This window comes from Amphichorda felina, assembly GCF_050947745.1.
Source record: "Amphichorda felina strain 45539 chromosome Unknown scaffold_2, whole genome shotgun sequence".
NCBI classification, from domain to species: domain Eukaryota; kingdom Fungi; phylum Ascomycota; class Sordariomycetes; order Hypocreales; family Bionectriaceae; genus Amphichorda; species Amphichorda felina.
In genome coordinates this window covers 256,497-279,780 of record NW_028145048.1, presented here as the reverse complement: position 1 = coordinate 279,780, position 23,284 = coordinate 256,497, and the positions used below count along the sequence as shown (strand labels likewise).

Here is a 23,284-nt window from a genome sequence, read left to right as displayed (position 1 = left end):
AGCCTGAAACAGCCTTTGTTCGCATCAGGGTATGACGGTGGTCCCAAGGGTCAGCCAGCGTCATGGTGGGGATAGACGCTGTCAGTTCACATCGCCCAATTTACCATCGGCTTGGTACCGTATACACTTGAGCTGGTATGTCGTCTGACATACTGGAATGTCACGCGCTGATACTGGGAGAGAGAGATTGCGATTGGGCTTTTCCTCAGCCCTGCGTTTGTGCTGCTTGAGGCAGTTCAAGTCCGAAGGGAGGTGTAATCAAAATCCCTTGTTGGTAGCAAACTACGCTTACAAAATATTATCTGACATATCAAGTGACTCTACGTATGCTTCGAAAATGGATAATGACAGGATTTCGAGTAATAAAGCTCTTAGGATCAAGGACTATTGTTATATAAACAATAGCAGGCAAGCAGGCAAGCAGGCAAGCAGGCAAGCAGGCAAGCAGGCAAGCAGGCAAGCAGGCAAGCAGGAAGAAAGAAGGATATTAGGGAGGCAAATAAACTATAAAACACTAGCCCTCACCATAAATATACGGCGCAACTAGTATAAGAAGGATATATTCCCCTGCGTGATTAATATTATTGGGGGGGCGTAAAGAACGGGTATTGTTCTTTACCGAGGATACGCTTAAGATGTTTCTCGAGGTTATAAACTCTATTCCGTCAATCAGTAAGACGGATAAGTACTAAGATATTAGTTTCAAATTTTTAATAGCCCTTGCTAATATAGATTATGTTTGGTTTTCTACCTGGTAATTTCAAGTGTCGCTGGCTTCCGGACCTGGACCGGACTTGGCCCCGAGACTCGGATCCGGGTGGGGCCGTCTGCTGGGTGTATGTGTGATGTGGCATATTGGCTAGACGTACCAGCTGCTACTACATAGTGGCAATAGTGCAGCTATGGAGTACCTAGTATGTACGCATTAGAGAACCCGAGTTTTACCAGGCCGGTGTACACTGCAATTTTTGGCGTCAATTAGCCTGCCTTCATCCCATCTACCAATGGAGTCAATTCCTGCAATCCTAGCATCTCCTCGTTGCCTGACCCAAGAAGCTCGGCGGCGCGGTGACTAGCCCGCAGCGGCCGCAGTCGTTCCATTTGATGAGGAGCGTGACCTCGTCCAGTAGGTGCCCGCACAGGAAGACGGTTCGCAGGATCAGCTCTTGACTCATCAGACGGTTTACGTCTTTGATCGTCAGCGTTGTATTTAATTTGTTGGTATCAACGCTTATCCCCAGAGGTAGCAGCTACCTTGTGATATTACGGCTCGGAATGGAGTATGATCAATTTTTGAAAAGAGGAGGACGTTAATTGAACCAAACTACTGATTGTAGAGAACTCATTCGTTTTATTTATTTACCCTTTGTCGGACAGCCCACGGCAACCAACGTCGACGTTATGGGGGCGTATGTTCGAGGTTGAGTATTCACGGCGGAGGACACGAGCTAACGGAATTCCACCACTAGCTGGATGAGGAAATGAGCCATAATACCACCAGGCGGATTCTTCTTGTGCAAACATGCTGTAGTTATGCCTACTTAATTATATTGACCCACTCTCAAAAACTCCATTCGATCATTCTTTTTGCACTCGATATATACTCGCCTTGACCTCTGTCACGGCCTTTGCCTCGTGCTCGAGCAGCAGCCTGCAAATTTCGTAGTATCATACATTAATTGTAGCGACGTATAGATACATGAAGCCATCGTGCATTTCAGCAACAAAATCAACAGCTTGCAATGTGAGCCCGTGTAGCGGGAACTGCATTTGGACTGGTTTGTGGTAGACCCATTCCAGGTCATTAATTGTACGATATTCCATTTCTCATCCACATAGATATTTAACCGGTAAAGTTTAGTGTTAGGTGCCCAAATTGACTGTATTAATCTGACAAGAACCACAGTGGCTTCATCCTCCATTATAACTATCTGCTACTCACATGGCGAGTAATGCTTGGGCTATCTTGTTTGCCCATGACATAACCAGAGCCGGGGGGGGGGGGGTCTTTACTCAGCAGCCGGAAACCTGGTCAATGACCATCTCGCAACCGTCGTCATACTTCTTAAAGCCGCAGATTCCGCAACCCGAGTCGCGAATCTCCTGGTAGTCATGCCACATCTTGTTTCCACTAAACTTGCAGTGCGAGGGTCCGCGGATGAAGACGCCGCAACCATTTCCAAACGCCGCTCCATAGCACACGCCAGTATCGGGGAGGGAGCTCCTGTATTCATATTTAGTGATGTGTTTCTTATTTCGTTCAATATAGTAAATTCTTGAAATACGTACTCGGGGGATCCGTAGTTGATATCGTCGTTACGGGTGAGTTTATCGTTGACGGCTATGTCGCACCACTTCTTGAGGTGCAGCTGTGAGCCGCATACAGCTTGTCCTTTGCAAGAGTACGAAGGATCGGCCAGTGTGATGCCAAAGAAAGCGGCGGCCGCAAGAATGGGAGTGAAGCGCATGGTTGCTGAATAGTAAGAAGAAAGGGCGTAGAAGTTTGGGTAGGCAGTTGTGATAGTCTTTTTCGTTTGCTGCGAGAATGAAGCGAAGAGATGGGTTAAACCAGGCGTCGTCCTAGCACTTTATACTTTTCATGATTTGTGGTCACTCAACAAACTTGGATATCATCCTCCCCCTTGGTGGGTACCCAAGAACTTTGGTGCTTATCTGTTGCGGCGTAGCAGCCTCCTCCTCCGGCCTGATATAGCCCATAAGGATCTCAAGGGTAGATTCCGGCTTTGCAGGCTCTGTTCTCCAGTTTTTGATGCCGTCTAACCGTCTCGTGTAAGTATATACCTTGCGGTAAGTTCCCAAAGGGGCAGATGCTGACTGCGGGGCCGGAGCCAACTCTGGAGTAATATCTCGAAACCCCTCTTTGGATCCTCCAACTCCTCCCTGGAAGTCTGGATCTTATCCTGATTGAGACCTTGGCCCAGATATCTTGGTGGATACCATTAGCTGGCCTGGTGCAGGTTGTAATTTCATAAAAAAAACCCTACTGTCACGTTCAATCTCATAGGCACAGCAAGTACCGATTGGATAACATCCTTGTTAGACCCTCTTATAATCTTCTTATCTCGCAATCAATAATGTTTTTTCTATCGCCGGCGAGCCGATTACGATAAACATAATCTATCTAGGAACTAACATTTGAGATCCTTACCAAGTATGGGTTGTAGAGAGAATAAAGTCGGTCAACGTGGCTGGGCGAAGGATTAGATCTTCATGGGGTAGCCTTATTCGGTAGTGGCCGAACCAAGGAATTAGAATAGAATTTAGATCCTAATAGTGGATCTCTGGGATCATTGAACGACTTTATAAGACCTGACCAAGTTGCTAACTACCAAATTGCATATCTTAATGCCGCCCATCACTACGTCATACGGCATAGTGGTTACACCCTAGTGCCTGACGATCGATCGGGGCCGGAGCAGAGGGTGCTCGTAGGCCCTACGCCGCAATCACCCCCACTCCGAGCACCGTACTCCCCGCCACGCAAACCATTCGGCTTCGGCCTCCAACCAACTCGTTTGGCTCGTATTAAAGGCGCTACAGATGATGGCCTCTGCCAAGAGCCGCGTCGAGCTTCTGCGGTCTCATCAACCATCCATCGTGAAAGACACAAGACGGCGTGGCGGCTGGGCACTTGGAACACCACCGTCTGACAAAAGCTTGATCTCGAAGTTTCAATGCCGTGCCGACGGCTAATAGCAGCGGAACGTGCTTTCGCGTGGGGAGCGGCCGCCCTCGGCATTGAAATACGACCGAACGCTGCGCAAGCTGGCCCACACAAGCGGTCAGCCGCCTTCAGGGGTAGCTGCTGGGTGACGTCAGGAAATTAATCAAGCCCATAAAAGCACACCGGCTCTAGTACTAAGAAGCCACTAATACGGTTTGTACAAAACTAGCTCTTTTTCCATCATTGTCAAGCATCACCAGCATAGCCTCGTACATGCTCAGTAACATAAAGCCATCATTCCACACAGCCCAGTAGTTAGAACCCTCGGAGGTTTTTCACATCTGTATCTGTAGTTCCGGGAAATCCTCGACAACCATCTGGGGTCAATTGCTGGCACAAAGTACGTAATTAGACACCCCTAGTAGCAGCCTCCCTCGGTTTAAATCATAGAACCACTACCCTACCTTCAAAACCTTAAATACCATTGCTCTTCGCATTACTTACGTCGCCAAAGTCGACTCAAATTCTTAGTCACCCTGCGATTAGCTCTACCTCCTCTCAAATCTATCCCTGACGATTCATAGGATACACACGCTAATACTTGCAGTTACGTGAAGGCAAAGCAGACTCTTACCATGCCATCGTATTTCGGCTCTAGCGGAAGGTCTGGAGGTGAATGGCGAGCCGACCCATCTTGCTAATATTGCGACGGAACTGGTTCCTACACTGTGACAGAGGCGGTTGACGTAGAGGTTGATTGCTAAATGTGCAACAGCAGTGGAATTGAATGCACCTCGACGAGGCATACTTATGATTGCAATAGGGCTGCAGATTATTGGGGTACGAGGAACTGTGAATGCGCTCATTGCGAGGGATCAGGCAAACGAACGCAAAGGCAGCAGCAAACTGTTACACGAACTTGCGACTGTTTTGGGCACTATTAGCTATATATGGGGTTAATAGTCGCAATCTTATATGATGAATCGGTTTTGGGAATTCTCTTTTGTCGGTCAGGTTTGTGCCTACTTCTATTGAGTTGGGCCGGGAGGAAGCGCCTGGGTGGGGAGTGTGCTAATTAGATAGTTGCTACGTTCGTTGCGTTCCATTGATTCGAGTATTGTTCCAATCGTACCAAGTGACCTATTTTGACCAGAGCACTCTATAGTGGCTATCCAGTGTTCTCCTCCTCGACCTTGAGCCTTGAGAATTCGGTGGGTCCTCCGTGGGCAACCTTCGAGGAATCAGAACTTCAGCGACTCCGATAAGCGTCAATGAAGGCGACCGAGTTCTATTCTTATTCGCTAAACGCCGACTGCTGGCGTTTTCTATGTGAGTTGATGTGTTTTGCCTGATCGGTGATGCGGGATATGCTAGAGGCCAAAGAAAGATGGGAACAAAGGGCCAAAGCTGCTATGGCAGATGAAATGTGTGTCTTGAGATGTTGTCTTGATGGAGGCACGCCCTGGACCGTAGGCTATTACATCCTTCCAGCCACGTCAGGAAACCACGTGATATACCCACTCCGAGGCTCCACGCATCAAAGTACCTCGATTTAAAGAGTTGCGCTGGACTTCAACGCTGTGAAGGATCATGATCATGACGTACTTTATCAACTTAGCTTGCATATTCATGAATTCAATGAGTCTGCAATCTCCCTTGCTTCGCGCAGAGTGCCAATCGCTTCATTTTGCTCCGGTCAGAAGAATGCCGTGTTCGGATTTGCATTTAGACAACTAACTAGTTGTGGGATATCCAGGGCGGAAGTTCGCTGGCCTGCGGTGGACTGAATATCATCATTGGGATGGTCATATCGAAACGAAGTTTTGATCGAATAATCTGGCGATAGGTTGCTGGATCAAACCCTACAGGCGTTTTGCTTCGCAAGCGTTGGGGCGGTGGCCTCGAGAATGGATACTTTCTCAATTTGGTTTGTATTTTCGCAGGTAGGGCTTGCTGAATAGCAATGCTACTCAAGTGTTGGTAGACTGATTTATGGCTGCACAATACCGCGAGGCTCTTCTAACAGTGATTTTCCCGTCCACTTGTACCACAGAACTGGCGGATCTTCAGAAGACTCGCTATGACCATGATCGATAAGGAAGTAGCAGTTACGGTTATCATAACTAAATTGGTCGCCGTATGCCAACGATCCTTGTCCCAATCAAAGTCGCGGTTCTAGTGGTGCTGACAGATGAGGTTTCGCATAAACTCGACACGTTCCCCATAATCGTTTCTCGGGACAAGATTTGTCACTGTTTGAACCAGTATCCGTACCGGTTTCGCCGATATTTCCCCCGCATCTTGTAGCGGCGCGTTTGGTCCCACGGCGGATACCTCCATGACACCTTCTAGCGCGGGCCGCCACGACTTGGGAGCTCGCGGTGATTGTGCGAAAATGACTAGCTATAAGAGCGTATTATCATTCACGTGGCAAAGAATAAGAATGCAAATTGAATCGTGGACTCATGAGAAAAATTTGTCTCGTTTTAAAGTGTTCATAGCATGGTATATTCTTCCCTTTACATGACGAAAAGAAGCTCGGTATCTAGAAATGGTCAGCTGGTGTCGTTGTATACCGTAGGCTACTAGGTAAATAAACGTACCAAGGGGATGGCTACACGACAGCTGGGGCTTCTGTGAGTACTCCTTCTCCAAAACGTCCCGAATGCTGTTAAGTAGCTCCACGTAGCTCTGCTTAGGGTCTTGTTTGAGCGCCGTGATAAAGGCGTATGACATGGCGCCCGTCGCCTTCGCGTTAATGGTAGCATCGGCCCTGGTTGTCATCAGCAATCAAAAGAATCTCAGATTCTCATCAAGGGCGCAACTCACGAAGTCTGGTCGTCCTTGCTGCCAGACCACATGACGACATCGGCCGGCGACGTCCGCGTCTGCTTGGTTTTCTCATACGCATCGTCGCCCTTGTACGCCGTCTTGGCGAACTTGAAGACGGAGCTGGCCACGCCGCCGAGGTCGCCCGACGCGTACGACGAGATGGCGTCGAGGAGACCCGCGCCGGCCTCCTTGGCCAGGTTGGGCTCCTTGAGGACGCCCTTGGTCGAGTAGATGTAGGGCAGGTCCAGCACCGAGGCCGAGTGGCACGAGTCGAAGATGGCCGTCAGGCGCACGCCCGGCTGAAGCGGCTTGACAACCAGGTCGTGGAGGTCGTCATCGACGATGTGGCCCTCGCTCTGGTGGTCGACCGGGTAGATGACCTCGTCGTAGCCGTCGTCCTCGTCGCCGTCCAGGTCCTCGGTCTGACCGCCGTGGCCTGGGAGATCATTTGTCAGCTAGAAAGGGGCGGGAATTCAAGCAGTGGCAGAGCATACCAGAGTAGTGGAGGAATAGGGAGTCGTTGGGCTGGGCGTTCCTGACAAGCCAGCCTATGGCGCGGATAATGTTGGCCTTGGTGGGCTGCATGACGGGGTTAGACTGGTCGTCAGTCAGGATGACCATGTCTTCCCTCCTGTACCCATGGTTCTCGATGAGGAAGGACGACAGATTGTGGACGTCGTTGATACAGCCACGGAGCTCGCCCTCCTGGCCAAAGTAGTTGATGCCGATGAGAAGGGCCTTTCGCTTGCCCGTGCAGTTAGAGTACTGGAAGGTATAGCCGTCAGGGGCGCCATGGCCGAATTTCTGGGGCTCCGTGGGCGGGGGAGGGCCGGAACGAGCGTGGTGCGCAGCGTAGCCGGCGTGTGGGAGAGGATATCCGTAGGCATCGAGACCGGGAGGAGGAGGGTGCTGAGGGGGTGGAGGCCGGCTGTAGGAGTGACCCTGGTACCCACCACCATGCTCTCTGTATCCTCCATAACCGTCGCCAGGACGAGGTCCGGGAGGGGGAGGGCCCGGAGGAGGCGCGTACTGGGAATGCTGCTGGTATCCCTGATAGCCTGGCTGACCTTGGTATCCCTGGTACGGGCTGCCTCCTCCTCCTCCGTGAGAGTACTCTGAGCCGCGGTATCCTTGGCCCGGGTAGCCGCCGCTGGCGCCACCGTCGTAGTAAGACATGGTTGGTCGGTTGCTGGGGTGAGAATTCAAGTTGCGGCGATGGGCCGAGCAATGGAAGAGAGGGAGAGGGAAGAGAGAGGGAGGGCAGAGGTCAAGGCAGTCGAGAAGTGGTCCAGCTCACGAACTCAGCCACGGTGGACATCCATTGTCTGGGCGCATACGCGTACTCTGAGGGGTAATTCAGTGATTCAGTAGCCGCCTGACAATGGAGGGGCAGCGAGGGGTAGCGAGGGGCAACGAGGGGCAGACTGCAGCGGGCTCAGCAACGGTTTCCAACTCCCCACAGGGTCCTGAAAGGGTCCTGAAGGCGGCTGAAGGCCCGGAGCCTCCGGGTGACCCGTAGGGCTGGGGGTTGCGCTGTTGCAGCGCCATGCCAGCGCCATGACAGTGCCTGCCAGTGCCTGCCAGTGCCATGACAGTGCCATGGGCCCATGACAGTGTCATGGCGGGTGACCCCATCGTGCTCCATCGCGCACAATGTGGTTACGCGGCCTCTCCAGACGACGCCTGGTGGTTGGCCAGCGCAAACATCCTGGCGAGGCCTCCAACTGCAGCTGCGGAACATCTGCAGCGCCAAGAGCGATCCCAAGTGGTGTTTTCTTGTTGCCAGTGGATCATGCGTTAAGGTTGTTTTGACTCTTGACTCACCCGATTAACCTTCGTCGGCGAGACACCGCACGCTTAACAAATCATCCCGAGTGCCTGATCATGACGATATGGGAGGCATCCAACGGGGATCCGTGGCCGACGGTATTGGACAATGCTGGCGTGATTTACTGCTGGCGTCATACTACTACTATCTTTGTACGGATACTCGCTCGCAGTAATTAAAAAAATTCCCGCTGCTTTCTGGCCTGTGCTCTGTTATGAGGCAGTGGGGCTCTGGCGCATACATACGTGTACTCGCTACGGTGTAATATTATTCATGTTATTCCCATCCACCTGACTCCATATCCCGCGGGTCCTAGTCTTCCCCATCTATATCCGTCCCGTCCCGGCTTCTCCCTCATTGACATCTACTCGTATCCCCATTTCCATTTATTACCAGGATCAGGCAGTCCCTACCTCATTGACCGTCTTCACTTCTACTGATTCTTCTCTTGCTCTGTTGGCTCTGCTGAGCGAGTCCGGGACCCCGCACACCCTACTTTTTCACAATCTAAGATTGTCCACCATGTCCTTCTTCAAGAAGATCGCCAAGGACTTTGAAGACTTGCGCCTGGGAGGCGACAAGAAGGAAGAGGAGAAGGAGAAGGACAAGGAGCCCAGTTACGGCGGCTCTGAGGGCTATCGCGGTGAGGGCTACCGCGGCGAGGGTTACGGAGGTGGACATGGAGACGGCCATTACGAGGGCCACCGTGGTGAGGGCTACGGAGGTGGACATGGAGAAGGTCACTACGAGGGCCACCGCGACGGTTATGCAGGTTCGTTGAGCAGCACACTTGAGCATCAAGAGCACACACTGACAAAGAGTCCAGCACCACCTCCCCCTCCCCCATCCTACGGATATCACGGCTCCAGCGAGGCTCGTGACGGTCCGCCCCCGCCCGCTCAGTACCACGCCGCTCCTCCCGAGCCCTCGTACCAGCCCCCCTCTGACAAGCCTCCTCTGCCCCAAGGCTGGAAGCCCCTGTTCGACCAGCGATACCAGCGATGGTACTACGTAGAGGAGGCCACCGGTCGCACCCAGTGGGAGGCCCCGGGTTACCAGGGCGGTGACCACTCCGGGTCTAGGGGTTATGGAGGCGAGCAAGGCGGATACGGAGGTCAGCCTGGATACAGCGCCCCGCCGGGCTATGGCGGTGGTCATGGCGACGGTCACGGTGGTGGCTACGGCGGTGGCTATGGAGGACATGGCGAGGACCCTAGCCGTGGTGACCATGGCTATGGACAAGGAGGCCCTGGATACGGAGGCCCTGGATACGGAGGCCCCGGATACGGAGGCCCTGGATACGGACACGGCGACTCTGGATACGGGCACGGAGACCCAAGTTACGGAGACCACGATAGGGGCGAGCACAAGGAGAAGAGTGACAAGAAGGGCATGCTCCTGGGCGCAGCAGGCGGCCTCGCCGTGGGCGCCGTGGGAGGCGCCCTCATCGCCGACGCCCTCAACGACAGCGACGATGAGCATCAGGAGGTGCACCAATACACACAGACCACGGCCGACGGCGGCGAGATGACTACGGTTGTGGTCGAGCAGGAAGGCTCCAGCAGCAGTGACGAGGGTGAGGTCGAAGTGCATCAATATTACCAGCCGCCACCTCCCGAGGATGATGGCTCCAGCTCGAGCAGTAGTGATGAGGAGGAGGCATATGAGGAGTATGACGAGTAGGCTTGGGTGTTTTGGGCTGGGTGGTTTTCTGCGTCCTATGGCCTTTGATTGCAATCATCTGCACTCTTTTTATTCTACATTCACCGTGGTGGGAACCTTTTTCGGATGATGACCCTGGTGTGGTCGAAGCCAAGATATGAGTTTACGGCCTTTGTTCCCAAATTCTACATATTCTGGCGCCTAAGCTAATGCTGAAGTCGCACGCATCTACGGATACCTGACCGTACTGACATATTGAAACAGATCACAGGATTGTGTTTTGGTGCCGTGCTTCTACCTTCGCTCCCCTCCTTCTCCTTTGTCTCCTTGTTTTCTTTTTTTCTGGGAGATTCACTGGGCAGACTCACGAGAGTCACGGCGGTGTCAAAGCGGGCTTGGCGGTGTCAGAGCCGTCGCCGATCGTATTATATCCGAGATCAGGTACTGGTCTGAGAGCGAGACATCAATATTGGGGTTAGGGTTCAAGCTGGCTGTAGACCGCCAATCCATGCGGGGTTCAAGAAGTCGGGACGAACCGCCGCCGACCGGCAATGAGTCACTGACATATACGTATGTATATGTTTGAAACAGTTCCCACCATTCCCCGACCCTTTCGAGTCGAGCACCCTCAAAACATCACCAGCACAATGGTGTCACCAGAATCCACCCAGGCCGTCGAGGCGAGCCCGCGCGTCCACGAGCTCCTCCATCGCCTGCATGCCCTCTCCACCGCCCAGGAGTCGTCCCTCTCCCAGGGCCTGTGGTACATCTCGCGCCTTGCGTCGTACTACCTCCTCGGCAAGAACTGGCTTGCTTCTTACAACGCCCGCATGCTGGACAAGTTCGTCAGCCTGGACCAGGACAAGTGCCAGCTCACGTACCTCCTCGCGCGGTCCATTGGCGCCCGCAACATTGTCGAGGCGGGGACCAGCTTCGGTGTGAGCACCATCTACCTCGCCCTGGCGGTGGGACAGAATGTCGGGCCGGGAGGCAAGGGAAAGGTCATTGCGACGGAAAAAGAGCCGGTCAAGGCGGAGAGGGCTCAGAAGTATTGGGAGGAGGCTGGGGAGGAGGTCGAGCCGTGGATTGAGATGAGGGTGGGAGATTTGCTGGAGACGCTTAAGGATGAAGAGGGCATGCCAGACGAGATTGACATGCTGCTTCTCGACAGTGAGACTTTCCGTTTGACTCCTCGCCTGCTATGCTTACAGCTAACAATGATTGTAGTATGGACCCCGCTCGCGCTGCCGACGCTGGAGATCATCCGGCCTCGTCTGAGAAAGGGGGCGCTGGTACTTGTCGACAACACTACTTGGGGTAAGCCAATGTACAAGAGTCTCTTGGATTACCTCCATGATCCCAAGAACAACTTCAAGACTGCCACAGCGCCGTATGGTGGGGGATACGAGGTGGCAGTCTATCTTCCATCCTGAGTGCGAGGGAGTGGGCGCGCCAGAGTCATAAAGAATCTACAGCTCCTAATCAGATTACCGGAGACGGGAAGTAACATGGTCCATTGTGAGACAGTAATTGGATTTACGATATCGGGAAAAAGAATTGAAATCTAGCCCATTATTCAAGAGCCCCTTCTAATGAAATGTAGGTATAGTGATTCGCAACTACACCCTCAGTAAATACGGCTCTCAGTTTCTAGGTAAATAAATACACCTAGTCTACCATCAGGCCTTGATGAGAGGATCGGCATTCTCAACGAGCAAGGCGGCATACTCCGGGAACCACTCGCCCGCGGGCGGTGCACCTTCATATCCGCACTCACCATCACTCTCACCACCGGGCTTGACCCAGACGATGCTGTCAACGTGCGTGTTGTTGCTGACGGAAGAGCCCGGCGGCTGGCCGTACCCAGCAGGCGCGACATTGCACCACTCACCCCACTCCTCGCGGGCATCCGGCAGGGCAACGCGGCCCTGGTCAATGATGAACCGGGATGGCAGACCGGCGGCCTCGAGATGGGGGGACAGGGAGTTGGCGTAGCTGGACTCATCGTACGAGTTGGAGCCCTCGGTGTAGGGGGGCGGGACGGCGGCGTGGAAGGGGTTGTAGTTGGAGACGTTAGTGGAGAAGCCCCGGATCTTGGTGCTGTTGCTGGACTGGACGCGGGCCATCTCGACAATCTTGGAAAACTCCTGGGCAGCTATAATACGGTCAGTGAGTGGAATCTGATTGTGATTAAGACTGAGAACATACCAGGCTCGAGGACGTCATCCCAGCCGAGCCAGCCGCCGTGGGAAGCATCAAGGTAGAGGTGGACGTTGGGGAGCTGAAGGTTGGCGATAGCGTAGGAGATGCCCTCCTCGTAGACGGGAGCAGCCTGGGCGCAGAAAGGAACGGCCGTGTTGGTGACAATGTTGCCAATGGCATCGGGCTCGACGACAAGAGCAAAAGTCAAGTCGGAGGCGGCCGCCAGCTTCTCGGCGTACGGGGTGATGTACTCGGCCTTATAGCGCTCAAGGCCATTCTTGTCACTCTCGAGCTCGCCGGAGCTCTCCCCACCACTGCAGTCTCTGTCGGGGAGATTGTAGACGACGAGACCGACGATCTGGTCCTCACCGGTGGACTCCTTGGCGGAGCGAGCGGCGGCAATGGCGTCGTCAATGTCGGGGAGGGAATCAATCTGTGACACCCAGAAAAAGGTCCCAATCTCCTGGATAGCCTGAGTCTTGGCGGCATTCTCCTGGTCTCCCTCCTCGATGAATGAATCATAAACATCTTCAAGCTTGGTAGCGTAGGAAGGATTGACAGTGAGCTTGCGCCCATCGAAAGGATTGGTGAGGGCATCTCGTCGCCGAGGCTTAACTCCTTCAAAAGGCTTGACAATCTTGCGCGGGAAGTGGTTTGAGTGCGACGCCTGGATGTGTCGAGCCAGATGGGGGTAAGCGACGCGCTCCTCTCGCCGCCCGGGCGTAGAGGACATCTTGAAAGGAGTGGCCGCAGCCATGCTCGCAGCCGACAAGGCCGTAATGAGTGTAGGAATATGCATTTTCAAAACAAACCAATGAGTGCTGTATTCACAAGGAGATATAAACACAACGACGGACGCTAAAGTGAATGATCGACGTCCCAGAAAGTGATGTGGCTTCCAGAGCATACACACAATCGAAAACTCAACGCTTGGATCCCATGGGAGACACCTCTCTTATACTTGTTTCAACAGCCGGCAGGATAGCTCCTTGGCCAAAAAGCTTGAGCGGCACATCTACGCCACCGTTGGAGTTTAACCGTTATTAGATTGATGAAACCCGTATGGGGGTACGATCGATCGATTCCTTGGAAACAGCCATCGTGAAACAATTTTCCGGTGGATATGCTGGTCCAATCTGTCACGCTTCTCCGCCCGCCGTGTTAGGTGTAACAGCTTCCGGCATGCCAGATACGGAAACGGAGTCATGGTAGAAGATGGATCGGGAAGAGGATCGTCAGGGGAGCCACTTTTGGTTGTAGGATATAGAGCAACGGCGTGGGGAACGAGGAGTCGTATAACGTGGAGATCCGGAAAGGTTCGACGGCCCGCCAGCCATGCAGATGGATGGCTGATGGCAGAGAAACTTGTAGTATTTTTTTTCCGTCTTGTTTCTCTATGAATCGACGGACGGTGGATATCAGGAGTTTGTCGTGACACCATTTGTCGATACTCTGCTAAGCGACCTAAGCTATCGCTTGTTGTCAAAGATGAGATCATTTCACATGGAGAAGCGAGTATTTGATTTTCCATGATGGTCCGAAGACCCGAATTCAACGATGATCTCGAGTGGTGAAGTCCCAGTACTAGTGTAATGTCAGTGATCGGCATCTTGCAGTGTCGCAGCTTCAGGAACGGGCCCACGGATACTCAAACTTCCGCCACCTGAAGTGGAAGTACGGCCCACGAGCACCGCTTTGTATGAATAAATTAAATAAGGAGGCAATTATGGGATAGGAGACGATGATGACGTTACTGCAATATTATTTACCGGTTTTTTATGACCCACAGCGACCTACAATGTGGCCCCTCATAACATTGAACTTATAAATAAGGTACCCGTTGCTGTCGCATTGTTTAAAAGCTAGCACCTGGTTTCCCAGATCGATGTATGTTGTGTAATATCCCTAATAGAACATTTGGTGACATCTTTTGCGCATTCCCCCGGGCCCATATACAATGAGAGCACCGATCTCCTTGATTAAAATGGCTACTCTGAAATGGGCTGTGTTTAATCTTATTGTTGATACCTGGAACAACTGCCGGTCTTGCCGCCTGTTGATAATACCCTCATTTACAGCCTTCACTTGGCTTGATATTTACATTTACCTTCAATGGTGAATTCGGATGTTTAGGCATTGGCAACATTGATAGTTTGCACTTTCTAACCCACGAGTCACCGCAGGTCCAAATCCATGCATGGTGCATGGTGCATGTACGTACAAGGGCTCCAGTAGTGTGTCACAGCCCCATTATTGCCATGGGCACATTTGCAGGCAGACAGCTGAGCTGAAGTGAAGTCAGCCTAGCTATGCGCCTGATCATTCATCGTGGCTGGAGCCTGGACCCTGAACGCACCATCGCCGAGTGCCGTTTTCACCGGGCCATCTCCTCATCATGGTATTTTCACCAGGATTTTCGGCTTGAATTGACGCCTCGTCGTCCTTACCATATTATTCTATCGACTGCAATTTGAAATTGGACCAAGATCAACGTGGAGTCTTGGCGCGTTTCAACAGCCATCAGTTCCGTCCTGGACGAGAAGAGTCATCTAAAACAAATAAAAATTGCTGTGCCCAACCAGTCAAGAAATGCCATCCGTCGATGGCGCAGACCGCCTCTGGAGGGCAAAGCGCCTGGGGGCAGCCTCTGCCATAGGCAACCTCGACCTTACCAGGGCCTTGCTGGAATCACGCATCGACGATTCAGTTACAACTGGCGACGGGTGGACCCCAATCTACATTGCTGCGCACAAGGGCCATCTAGAGGTTCTCGAACTGCTGGCTAAGGCCGGAGGAGACATCAACATCTCTGACAACGGCGGTCGAACCCCTCTATACGTCGCCGTTTTTCGCGGACATTTCCAGGTAGCGAAGCTGCTTGTTGATTGCGGAGCCGACGTATCACTGCCAAATAAGCATGGGGAGACACCCCTCATGCTCGCGGCAGACTATGGATATCTGGAGCTGGCGAGGCTGTTTCTCGACAAGGGAGCGCGTATCGATGACTCTGACGAGGAGGGGTGGACTGCGTTACACGCGGCCGCCACCACCGGCAGTGCTGATATGGTCAAACTCCTTCTCGACCGTGGCGCCAACATTGAGGCGTGTAACGACGGTGGACGGACGCCATTGTTCTCCGCCGTTTCCAGGCGACATATCGATGTTGTCAAGCTGCTTCTCGACCGCAACGCTAACATTGAGGCTCTCAACAACGAAGGCCGGACACCACTTTGCCTAGCATGCATCAAAGGAAATGCTGATATTGTCAAGCTCCTGATTGATCGCGGAGCCAGTATCACAGTGACAGAGTTCAAAGGGAAGACTCCCTTATTCTTGGCCTCACAAAATGGGCGCGCTGAGGTCGTCAGGGAGCTCATCGCTCATGGGGGCGATTCCTCGATACCATGCGATGAAGAAATAACGCCGCTGATGGCAGCATCTTATCATGGTCACATACATGTAGTGAAGCTACTTGTCGAGAAGAACACAAGCAACAATTTGGAAGCCGTGGATAGCCTTGGACAGACAGCACTCGGCACTGCATCAAGGAATGGGAGAACAGAAGTGGTCGAATTCCTCATTAACCAGGGGTGCAATATATCCGCTACAGATCACAAAGGTTGGAGTCTAATAAACTTGGCTACGGAAAGGGGCCACATAGAGGTGGTCGAGACGCTCCTCGAATACGGGGCTGATCCGACAATCCCGAATGATGAAAGAGAAACGCCTTTAAACACAGCTCTGCAAAACGGACACACCGAGATAGCCAGGCTCCTTATCGATCATGATGCCGGCATCCACGCTACAGACGAGATCGGTAACACCCCACTGTCAATCGCCTCTGCCAAAGGTTATACGAACATGGTCGCACTGCTTCTCAGCAACGGCGCCAATCCATCCGCCGCCAATAAATTCGGATGGACGCCTTTGATGGAGGCTGCATATTCTGGGTTTCTCGAAGTTGTTCGGCTACTTCTCGCGAACGGCGCCAGTATTGAAGCTGCAAACGCTAAAGGGGAGACTACCCTAAAACTCGCGAGCAGCTCTGGACATCTCGAAGTGGTCAGATTTCTCCTCCAGCATGGGGCTGATGCCACGACCGCTGATACAGCTGGACAAATGGCAATCGGTGCGGCCTCATTCCGTGGGTACTATCCAGTTGTTAAGTTGCTCCTGGGAAGCAGAGCGGACTGCTCAACCCAAAATGCCTTCGGATTGTCTCCATTGCATCACGCTGCTGCCGAGGGACATGACCAGATAGTCAGACTCCTCCTTGGAACAGGGACTGCTCCCATCGACGCGAAAACACATAGGGAGCTGTGGACACCGCTCAATATTGCAAGCAGCAGAGGATATTGTAAGGTGGTAAGGCTCCTACTCCACCACCAAGCGAATACCGAAATTGTGAACAGGGCTCAAAGGGGTCCGCTCGTCTCCGCTATTATAAACGGGCATGTTGAGGTTGTTCGAGCACTTCTGAGACATGGAGCGGACATTTCCGTCAAGAATGAGGCGGGAGCAACGCCTGTTCATTACGCTGCTAGGTTTGGACAACTTGAAATTCTCAAGCAGCTCATCAGAGAAGGAGCCGATATCATGGCTCTTAGTAAGGATAACATGACTTCCCTGCATCAAGCCTCTCTGTCTGGTCATGTCGAACTGGTCAAATTCATCTTGGACAAAGGGGCCAACATCTTATCACCAGATGTCAAGGGGAACCTTCCAATTCACGCAGCAACTAGAGCAGGGAATGTTGAAGTGGTCAAGCTGCTTCTAGAACGGGGGTCGCCTTTGATAGTCGCCAACAAGACGGGGATGACGCCATTGTCATTGGCGGACGACCGTGGACACTTTGAGATTCTTCAACTACTCATTGATAAGTGCGCCGATGAGTCCATTGCGCGAATCGATGGAAGGCAGCCCATCTTGAACGAGCCCTATTTGACCCGCTACATGTACCCGGCGGACATGAACTCCCCCCAAAACCGGCCGCCGGCAGGGTCAGGGGCACAGATTCAGACTATCCCAACTCTCGAAAATGCCACTGATTATACCTGGGAATTCATCCAAACATTAGAGCACGAAGTCCGTTCTATTGTGGACCCCGAAGGGCCGGCGCCTTTCCACACGTCCGCGCCTGTGCAACCGTCTGAGAAGGCTGATATTACCATCACCCATGTCAAAGAGCACGAGGTTTTGGCTGCCACAGATCCTAAAATTGATGGGCCTGTGTCTGGAACCCTTTGCAATACCTGCAATAGAATGTTTAGGAACCAAGCTGGAGAAATACATCCCGACATGGGACCAAGTTTCGGGAACCTGGGCCGGTCTGTGGCTAGCGATGCCGCCGAGGGTACTCCAGTCCAGTCGCGTTTTTTCAGACATCATCTATCCGCAAATAACCTACACGAGGCTTATTTGGAAGGATGCTATATCTGCAAGAGGGTATGGGGTCGGATTGATCCGGCCATGCGGCGAGTACTTCTTGACTTTGAGTCTACCATGCTAAGTCCATGGGGACGTACCACCCCCATCACATGCTGCTTATCTCTGGACTCTATCCCTCCCCCAAGCTTGAGTAAAAATTCAGATGCAAAGGACCCAGCCAAGTTAATATGGGCTGTGGTGTTCCACGAGGATGCTATAGAGATGGCGAACCTGAGCCCTGACGTTGAGATGCAAGTCTTCGCATTGACACCATCAGAAGGTAAATATCAACCTCATTACTTCCACTTCTAGGTTTCGGACTTGCAAAAATCTAATTAATTTTAGATACAAAACATTATGAGTATTCTAGTATTTTAAGTTCCGCTGCGAACTCCGAGGAGTCTCTAGCTTTCGCAACCAGTCAATTTCGAAATTGCGTTCAGAACCACAAAGCCTGCTCAGGACAATTCAGAAAAACATCTTGGCTTCCGTCTCGTCTGATCTGCGTTGACGACCCCGAGGACAACCACACCGTTCGCCTAGTCTTGTCCCAGGATGTAACGCCAGACAATTACTGCACCCTCAGCCACTGCTGGGGATCGGCACCGTTCCTCAAGTTGACCAAGGACAACATCGGCGACCTTCTTCGCGGGATACAAATCTTGGATCTGCCCAGGACCTTTCGTGATACTATTCTTGTCTCACAGAAGCTTGGGGTTCGCTATATTTGGATCGACGCTCTATGCATCATCCAAGATGACCCGGACGACTGGTTGAAGGAGGCATCTCAGATGGACATGGTCTACGCGAACTCGGTCTGCAACATCTGTGCTACTGGCTCTCAGGACCCAACAGGTGGCCTTTTTACCGTGCGGGATCCCAAGATTTCTCAGCCGTGCCATGTGGAGGTGCCGTGGTTCGAAGGCAGCGGGAGTTTTCGAATTTGGGACCTCCAACTGTGGAAACACCAAGTTGTTGACGCGCCTCTCAATAATAGGGCTTGGGTTGTCCAGGAGCGCCATCTATCTGAACGGAAACTTCATTTCACCTCGTCTCAGGTGATTTGGGAGTGTTTAGAAAGGACCGCAGCAGAAGAGTTTCCAAATGGCTTGCCAGATAAGGTAAAGCTCCGCCATCAGAACACCCGCTGTCTGTTCCGTGAGCCCCGACATAGCACCGAGACCGAGGACACATCCCGAATTCTGCTTTATGAATGGCCAGAGATTGTCGGAACCTACATGAGATGCAAGCTATCCCGGTCCGCAGACAGGATCATTGCATTTGAGGGCATCAAAAGAAGATTTGAAAGCATATTGGACGACAAATGTGTGGCAGGGCTCTGGGAAAAGAACTTGGAAAACGGGCTGCTCTGGTTTGTGAAAGACTGCATCCAAGGCGATGGGACACCGTCCACACGACCCGATATTTACCGCGCCCCTTCATTCTCTTGGATGTCTGTCGAAGGCATCGTGGGTCTCGACATGGAGAAAAAGTCCAGCACACTCCTAACCAAGGTGTTGTCGTTCTCAGCTGAGGAGTCCCGTGGGATTATCGCGAATGCCCGCATACGCCTCAAGTGCGTCCTGAGGCCTGTTCAAATCCTCAGATTTCACTTGCCCAAGGAGGAGAAGTGGTATGCCAAGTTCCGGCTGAGTAATCCCGAGCTGGGAAGCATACTCGCCAGGAGTTCCGCTGTCTTCATGGACGTGGATAGGGACTACAATGGGACATACTACGCCATGCTCGTCAGGACGAAGGATACGGGACCTGAACTGTTAGGACTCATTCTGGAAGAGAGTGGGGGCGCGGTTGGCGAGTTCAAGCGAGTAGGGCTCTTTCAGGCATGCGGAGAGGAGAGTGCTCTACTGCGTGGTCATTATGGTGATGAAAGCACGTATCCGTGCGAGTCATATGACGAGGTTGAACGGAAGCACATTGTGTCCATCATTTAGCATAGCACAGGGGTTTATTACCAACCAGGGTCTTTCGCCTAGCTTCCAAGATATTATTCAGAAACTTACCATATATTATTCAATCGTCCCAGTTCCAATTTGTCTATCCCACCCCATCTCCCCTGGTCTACTACATCCTCGTCAATTTAGCTTCATAGCTTCGAGCGCCGTGCCATTGATTTGGCCCAAGCCTTCATCGCTGAAAAGCTGGTCGTAACATATTCGCGCTGCACCTTCTCAATCTGTCTGGCCACCTCCACAGTACTAGGCTGCCTGCAGGATCTTCTAGTGTAGCAGATGGCTCAAAGACCCTTAGAACATTTTCATGGCCGTGTTCAACTAATACACTACCACATTAGCAACATTAATTCGATGCATACGCGTATAAAGATGGTGATTTCGAAGGATGGATTGGCAGAAGTTGGTGTTCGTTGGGGACTGCCAAGCGAGATGGGGCTTAGAGGGTGGCTGAGGCGGCCATCCGCGCAATGAGAACCAATACAACGGGAACACTGCACAGCGTAGCAACATCCAGGCCAATAAAAATACCATTTCAGTAGGCAGACGCCAAGGCTCTCTCTTTGTAGCGTTGAGCGAGGTGTCTGTTAGTGGCGGGGATCCTACTTCAATCATATATACAATCTCACTCCCGCTGTCTGGCCTAGGCCTGTTGCAATGTAAAGCTGCTACTCCCGTCATACAGGGATTGTGCTACAATTAGCCGATCATGCCTCGACAACGAAGAAAGCTCAAACGGCCCACGGCGTCGAGACCTCGCCGAAATAACTTAGCTCGAGAGGCTCCAGTGTCTCAACAACCCAAGCCCCTCTATTTCTGGAAGGAAACGGACCCTGCGACGGGCTTTCTCGCGCCTTGGTACCAGTCGCCCTTCACGGACGGCGACGACGTCTGGATATCTGTCGGCGAATATGTAACGCAAGAGAAGGCGCGGCTGTTTGGCGATAGAGTAAGTCAGGCTCCAGTGCCAACAACCCCGGCACTATAAATAACCAAACACAGGAAGCCTATAATCGAATCGGAAGCTCTAATGATATCAGTGAGCAGAGATTCATTGGAAACAACATTAAGAATTTTGACGAGGAAGTCTGGAAGCAAAGTATGGCGCCAAGAGCTACTGGATTGTACAAGTTTTTCATAAAATCCACACATCACTAACCTATAACAGAGTGTTTCGAGATTGCTAAAATAGCAAATGCTCTGAAATTCCATTTCCCCGTGGATAAAGACTCCAATATCCGCGAGCGCCTCGAAGCCACCGGAGATCGTGAGCTCGTCGATGCTACTCCGCACGACCGGCTCTGGGGCATCGGCTTCCGAGCTGCGGACGCGAAGAAGACCGATAGGAAAGAGTGGGGTCAGAATTTGTACGGTAAGGCGGTGATGGATATCAGACGAGATGGAATAACAGATGGCGATCCGGTTATGGAAGCCATTCTTCAGAGGAAGGAAGCGCTGAAGAAGAAGCATTCAAAGCCACAGTCGTCCGTTGAGATAGATGTATCCCAGTTTGACGTGGGGGGTCGTCTTTCCATATGGTGGTAGGAGACATAGGCCAGCGGCAAACAACGGGATTGGTTTTATGGTAGTACACTATTCACTTCATACTTTTGTGTTCTAGATGGCGTTGGACCCTCCAATCACCAAGGCCAAGATGTATTTACTTCTCTTCCACCATAATCAAGGATACAATATGGGATGTGCGCAGTACGGCCGAGCCCCATCTCCATACCACTTACGAATATTCTCTCTACATGTGAAGATGCAAAACCCAATACTCTGAACAATGGGTGTGATTTATATCTTATCGAGTCTAATCTGCCCTGGCTACATAACCTCATGTGTACGGAGTAGGATGTTGAAGCCATCATAGTAGGTTTAGGGTAGTAGACTTACAGGTAGAAGCATCTAGGAGGACGCGCAAGCTATTCAAATGACGATTAGCAGAAAACAATGTGACCTTCTCGCTTTGAAGCCCCCCCCCCAAAAAAAAATAAATCATTGGGCTCATTGCATAAATTATTGCACCGGATGGTGGTCTGCTCGGGACTTTTGGCGATCTTGGAGGACGTCATAAATGCATGTGGTCTGCTGGACAGTTTATATGCCGAACCTGCGAGGGACGGGCTAACAATCTGAAGTTGTCATTGCCGTGAATTTGGGGATGCAATTGATAGCAAGTACCTTGATGGACGAAACGGGCAGGCCAGTATTCCTAGTCCAGGTGCAACCCAACAGACGAAGCACTGAAGCAGGAAGGTCAAGACATTCGCCACAGAGACCTATCGATTTGGCAGGAGTTGCGATGGTGACATTAAACGGGAACCAGTCAGAAATGGGTCAATATCTGTCCGCCCAGCCAATTTTACGTACAGGCGATGGATATTTTTGGGTCGGAAATGCCTTGGGGGCCACTTTGACTGCCGATCAGCATCAAGGGCAGCCTTGGGCCCCACTGCGATCTCCCAGCCGAGTATTGAATGCGGTCAATGCGATCTAATGCGACCCAATGCGATTCGAAGCCATCTTCAACTCCATGTGCCGGCTCCGTCGACAATCGGTGAAGATGCAGGTCCTGGGCCCTCCACGTTTCGGGTGTCTTACCTCTGAAACATCTCTATGATAAGCTCAAGGGTTCGATGTAGCATGATCGTCGAGGCGCAGCCAACCCAAGACTTGGTTTCCGCGACCCATCGGCTACCAAGGCGTCCCACAACGTAGCAAGCCTGGCATAAATATCTCTGAAGATCGCCCTTGTTTCTATCCTTGTTCCAAACCATCATCAACAGCCTCGACAAACACCACCGGACCATACACCAGACTCACACATCAACTCCTGCCACCATGCAGCTCACCACCTTCGCCCTCGCTGCGGTTCTGCCGCTCATCAGCGCCTACCCCATCACTGCCGACGATGTCAACTGCCGTGCCGGACCCCGCACCAGCGATGAGGTCGTCAAGACCTACGCCCTGAACGACGAGGTCGAGATCAGCTGCCAGACCTACGGCGAGCTCATCTCGGGCAACGCCATCTGGGACAAGACCCAGGACGACTGCTACGTCACCGACTACTATGTCAAGACGGGCTCGGACGGCATGGTCACCGACAAGTGCGAGGGTACCGGCGGCGACGACGACTCCGAGTACGAGGGCCCCATCACCCGCGACCAGATCATGGCCCGCGCCGACTTCTGGATCCAGCAGCACATCCCCTACTCCATGGAGGCCTACGAGCCCGACATGAACGGCCGTGACTACCGCACCGACTGCTCCGGCTTCGTCTCCATGGCCCTGCACGCCAGCGCCCCCGGCTACTCCACCGTCACCATGGGCGACATTGCCGAGTCCATCTCCTACGACGACATCCAGGCCGGCGACTTTGTCGGCACCCTCGCTGCGGGTACCGGCGGCGCTGGCGGCCACGTTGTGATTTTCCACTCCTGGGTCGACGACAGCCACTCCGTGTACAACACCGTCGAGTGCAAGGGCACCGACGGCTGCGTCGCCTACCAGCGCGAGGTCGGCTGGGGCGTTGGCAGCTACGTCGCCGAGCCCTTCCGCTACATCCGCCTTTCGGAGTAAGCGATGGGAGATTGGGGGATGAGGAAAAGATGGACGCACGGGTGGCCGTGGATGTATGATTTGACGGGCTCCCTATATAAATACATTATTCGATTC

At 52.4% G+C, this 23,284-nt stretch overlaps 8 protein-coding genes across 8 annotated transcripts; 5 read left to right on the top strand and 3 right to left on the bottom strand.

The window, feature by feature from the left end:
• Positions 1-2,013: 2,013 nt before the first annotated feature.
• ACO1O0_001642 (uncharacterized protein) lies at positions 2,014-2,468 on the bottom strand (the record flags this gene model as incomplete). The annotated part of the gene is made up of 2 exons (XM_083191125.1): positions 2,014-2,224; positions 2,290-2,468. The coding sequence occupies 2 exons, from the start codon at positions 2,466-2,468 to the stop codon at positions 2,014-2,016; spliced, it is 390 nt and encodes a 129-aa protein (XP_083052339.1).
• A 3,736-nt stretch (positions 2,469-6,204) lies between these two features.
• On the bottom strand, positions 6,205-7,693 carry MCA1_1 (caspase domain-containing protein; the record flags this gene model as incomplete). The annotated part of the gene is made up of 4 exons (XM_083191124.1): positions 6,205-6,230; positions 6,289-6,458; positions 6,515-6,953; positions 7,012-7,693. The coding sequence occupies 4 exons, from the start codon at positions 7,691-7,693 to the stop codon at positions 6,205-6,207; spliced, it is 1,317 nt and encodes a 438-aa protein (XP_083052338.1).
• A 1,174-nt stretch (positions 7,694-8,867) lies between these two features.
• ACO1O0_001640 (WW domain-containing protein) lies at positions 8,868-10,028 on the top strand (the record flags this gene model as incomplete). The annotated part of the gene is made up of 2 exons (XM_083191123.1): positions 8,868-9,117; positions 9,172-10,028. The coding sequence occupies 2 exons, from the start codon at positions 8,868-8,870 to the stop codon at positions 10,026-10,028; spliced, it is 1,107 nt and encodes a 368-aa protein (XP_083052337.1).
• A 626-nt stretch (positions 10,029-10,654) lies between these two features.
• ACO1O0_001639 (S-adenosyl-L-methionine-dependent methyltransferase) lies at positions 10,655-11,440 on the top strand (the record flags this gene model as incomplete). Its single annotated transcript, XM_083191122.1, has 2 exons — positions 10,655-11,177; positions 11,235-11,440. The coding sequence occupies 2 exons, from the start codon at positions 10,655-10,657 to the stop codon at positions 11,438-11,440; spliced, it is 729 nt and encodes a 242-aa protein (XP_083052336.1).
• A 246-nt stretch (positions 11,441-11,686) lies between these two features.
• On the bottom strand, positions 11,687-12,942 carry ACO1O0_001638 (glycoside hydrolase family 6 protein; the record flags this gene model as incomplete). The annotated part of the gene is made up of 2 exons (XM_083191121.1): positions 11,687-12,162; positions 12,216-12,942. The coding sequence occupies 2 exons, from the start codon at positions 12,940-12,942 to the stop codon at positions 11,687-11,689; spliced, it is 1,203 nt and encodes a 400-aa protein (XP_083052335.1).
• Positions 12,943-17,024: 4,082 nt separating this feature from the next.
• Positions 17,025-19,588, top strand: ACO1O0_001637 (HET domain-containing protein; the record flags this gene model as incomplete). Its single annotated transcript, XM_083191120.1, has 2 exons — positions 17,025-17,562; positions 18,180-19,588. The coding sequence occupies 2 exons, from the start codon at positions 17,025-17,027 to the stop codon at positions 19,586-19,588; spliced, it is 1,947 nt and encodes a 648-aa protein (XP_083052334.1).
• Positions 19,589-20,315: 727 nt separating this feature from the next.
• Positions 20,316-21,151, top strand: ACO1O0_001636 (NADAR family protein; the record flags this gene model as incomplete). Its single annotated transcript, XM_083191119.1, has 3 exons — positions 20,316-20,555; positions 20,609-20,705; positions 20,775-21,151. 3 exons carry the CDS (start codon positions 20,316-20,318, stop codon positions 21,149-21,151), a joined length of 714 nt encoding a protein of 237 aa, XP_083052333.1.
• A 1,299-nt stretch (positions 21,152-22,450) lies between these two features.
• On the top strand, positions 22,451-23,188 carry ACO1O0_001635 (uncharacterized protein; the record flags this gene model as incomplete). Its single annotated transcript, XM_083191118.1, has 1 exon — positions 22,451-23,188. The coding sequence occupies one exon, from the start codon at positions 22,451-22,453 to the stop codon at positions 23,186-23,188; it is 738 nt and encodes a 245-aa protein (XP_083052332.1).
• Positions 23,189-23,284: the final 96 nt, after the last annotated feature.